The sequence below is a fragment of the Gavialis gangeticus genome, unplaced genomic scaffold (genome assembly GCF_001723915.1).
Source record: "Gavialis gangeticus isolate Ggan-Ray unplaced genomic scaffold, GavGan_comp1, whole genome shotgun sequence".
Classification (NCBI taxonomy): domain Eukaryota; kingdom Metazoa; phylum Chordata; order Crocodylia; family Gavialidae; genus Gavialis; species Gavialis gangeticus.
In genome coordinates, this window is record NW_017729015.1 from 8,452,633 (window position 1) to 8,454,845 (window position 2,213).

At 45.7% G+C, this 2,213-nt stretch overlaps 1 protein-coding gene across 1 annotated transcript in view; it reads right to left on the minus strand.

The window, feature by feature from the left end:
- Nucleotides 1-411: 411 nt before the first annotated feature.
- Nucleotides 412-2,213, minus strand: part of LOC109293987 (transmembrane protein 244-like) — an 8,893-nt gene continuing 7,091 nt past the window's right edge. The window contains exons 3-4 of the mRNA XM_019512147.1: nt 1,125-1,198; nt 412-686 (exon numbers count right to left, since the gene is read on the minus strand). Coding sequence (XP_019367692.1) covers nt 517-686; nt 1,125-1,198 — 244 coding nt within the window. The 3' untranslated portion in view covers nt 412-516. The remainder of the gene's footprint in view (nt 687-1,124; nt 1,199-2,213) is intronic.

Genomic DNA, 2,213 nt, shown 5'->3' on the forward strand with positions numbered 1-2,213 from the left:
CCACCTCATAGTTTCATAGTTTCTAGGGTCGGAAGGGACCTGAGAAGATCTAGTCCGACCCCCTGCCATGGCAGGAAAGAGTACTGGGGTCAAACGACCCCAGCAAGGTGTTCATCTAACCTCTTCTTAAAAACCCCCAGGGTAGGAGCCTGCACCACCTCCCTTGGAAGTTTGTTCCAGACCCTAGCCGCCCTGACTGTGAAATAGCGCCTTCTGATGTCTAACCTAAATCTACCTCCTTTAAAGAGATGCTAGGAGGAGTTGTGGGCAGTGTCTCCGATCATCTGAACCAAAACATAAGCAACAGGATGCTCTTCTAATATGGCATGGTCCTGGGATGCTGGCTGAATTCTGACTCAGCAGGAAGAGAGCTGCTAATGGCATTGTTTGCACCACTGCTTGTAACACCTGAGTCTGAAGTCCATATATTTGGAGTTGCTTAGTGCATGAGAAATGATAAAATCTTATCCTGCTTTCATACAGCTACAAAATAGAAAGGGTCAGTTGCCTATACTTTCAAATAAAGTGCCATGTTTGGAATCCACCTGACTCAAACTCACCAAGAGAGGTCAGTATTACATGGATCAATGTGACAGTGATGGCGTAGTCCCAGACCCATCGCTTCAGCAGTGCAGCAAAGAGAAGGCTGCTGGTGAAGTATGTCAGCTCCATGGACAGCAAACTCACTAGGAAAATGAGGAACAAAACCATCCTTATTGTGGAGTGAAGGCAGATACAGCTCATAGCAGGGATCTGTGGGAATGCAAAGCATCCCTGTCAATAGCATTCCAAGAAAAGACCTCAACAGTCTCCTGGAGTTAACTTCCTGTCCCATTCTTTGGGGTACAGATTATACTGGTACTAATGGGAGATATGCAAGAAGACACAAGCAAAGTCCATTCCCCGGTGACAGAGAAATCTAGTACCATTTATTCTTCTCATTGCCTATAGGCCACTTCATTATAAACCAGTGCAACTTCACTGTCTTCCCTGTATGAGTCCTTAGAGTCCAACCTTCCAGATAAAGTAATCCCACATGCTCAGGTGTTCACAAGCTCTTGGCCTGGAAGGATCTATGTGGTTTTTTATATTCTAGTGCTGCCTGGCTGCCCCACACTTCTTACCGAGATATTTGGGGTTGGAATAAGAAGGCTCTGTTTTAAATTCAAAGGGGATGAGTCCATCAAATGTGTCCAGCCTGGAAAGAAGGCAGGAAAAAAATTGTTAAAAACATTTTTAGGAAGTGAAAAATGATCAAGGGCAATTACACTGCTCTCCAGTGAAAACTTGGTGTTTGAGGCTCATGCCTGTCTGGATGAGTTAGTCTATAAAACCCTTGTTAAATGAAGCCAGTATAGTTATACTGTAAATTTCCAAATATCATGTGAATATTCAGCATTCATAGAGTATAAAAGAGAACCTCCAAATTGATCCCATCAATGTCTCCTTGCATTTAGATTAGGATATAAACAGGGAACCTTTGCAGTTATGGCTGATATTTTAACAGCAGCCATTATGCCACCTGTGAGCTGTTTCAATAGCCTCTCTGAACTCCGTTCAGTTTCCAGTGAGCTGCATGTGTTTCGTTTAAGCCATCCCATCCTGTTGACACTGACTGGATCTCAATTTCAGTACCCTCAGCAGAGAGGTCAAGTTGGAATTTTCAAAGGAACCTAAGGGGATTAGGAGCCTGACTACTATTGAAATTAAATGGCACCTGAGTGCCGTTTGGTTACTCTCAACATAAAAATATTTTGAAGATGTAATGGTCCTGTCAGTCCTAAAAGTGATGACTATTTTAACTATGCAGCAGTGGTCTGTGATCTTTTTCCAGCAAAAGGAAACCTGAATGAGTCATTTGCCCTGTCTGCATCTCCATGAGGATGTAAGAACTGTCATTTACTGGGTCAGACCATAGGTCCATTTGGCCCAGTATCCTGTGTCACACCATGGCCGAGAGTGGGTACTGAAAGGGAGAATCAACTGGGTATGACCAGGGCTTTTTCCACTGTTTGCCAGGGGTGACGCATAGGGGGTACACAGGGGTGTACATGCACCCCCTGAGAGCGCTGGTGCACCCCATGTTAGGCTGTGCTCTCTTTAACTGGCAGACAGGGGGTCCCCCTGTGAGTGCCAGCCAGGGAATGGGGCCACCAGCAAAAGTGGCCGTGCCACTTCCGGAAGTGGCCGCAGGAGTTCCCCCCCCCCCCCCC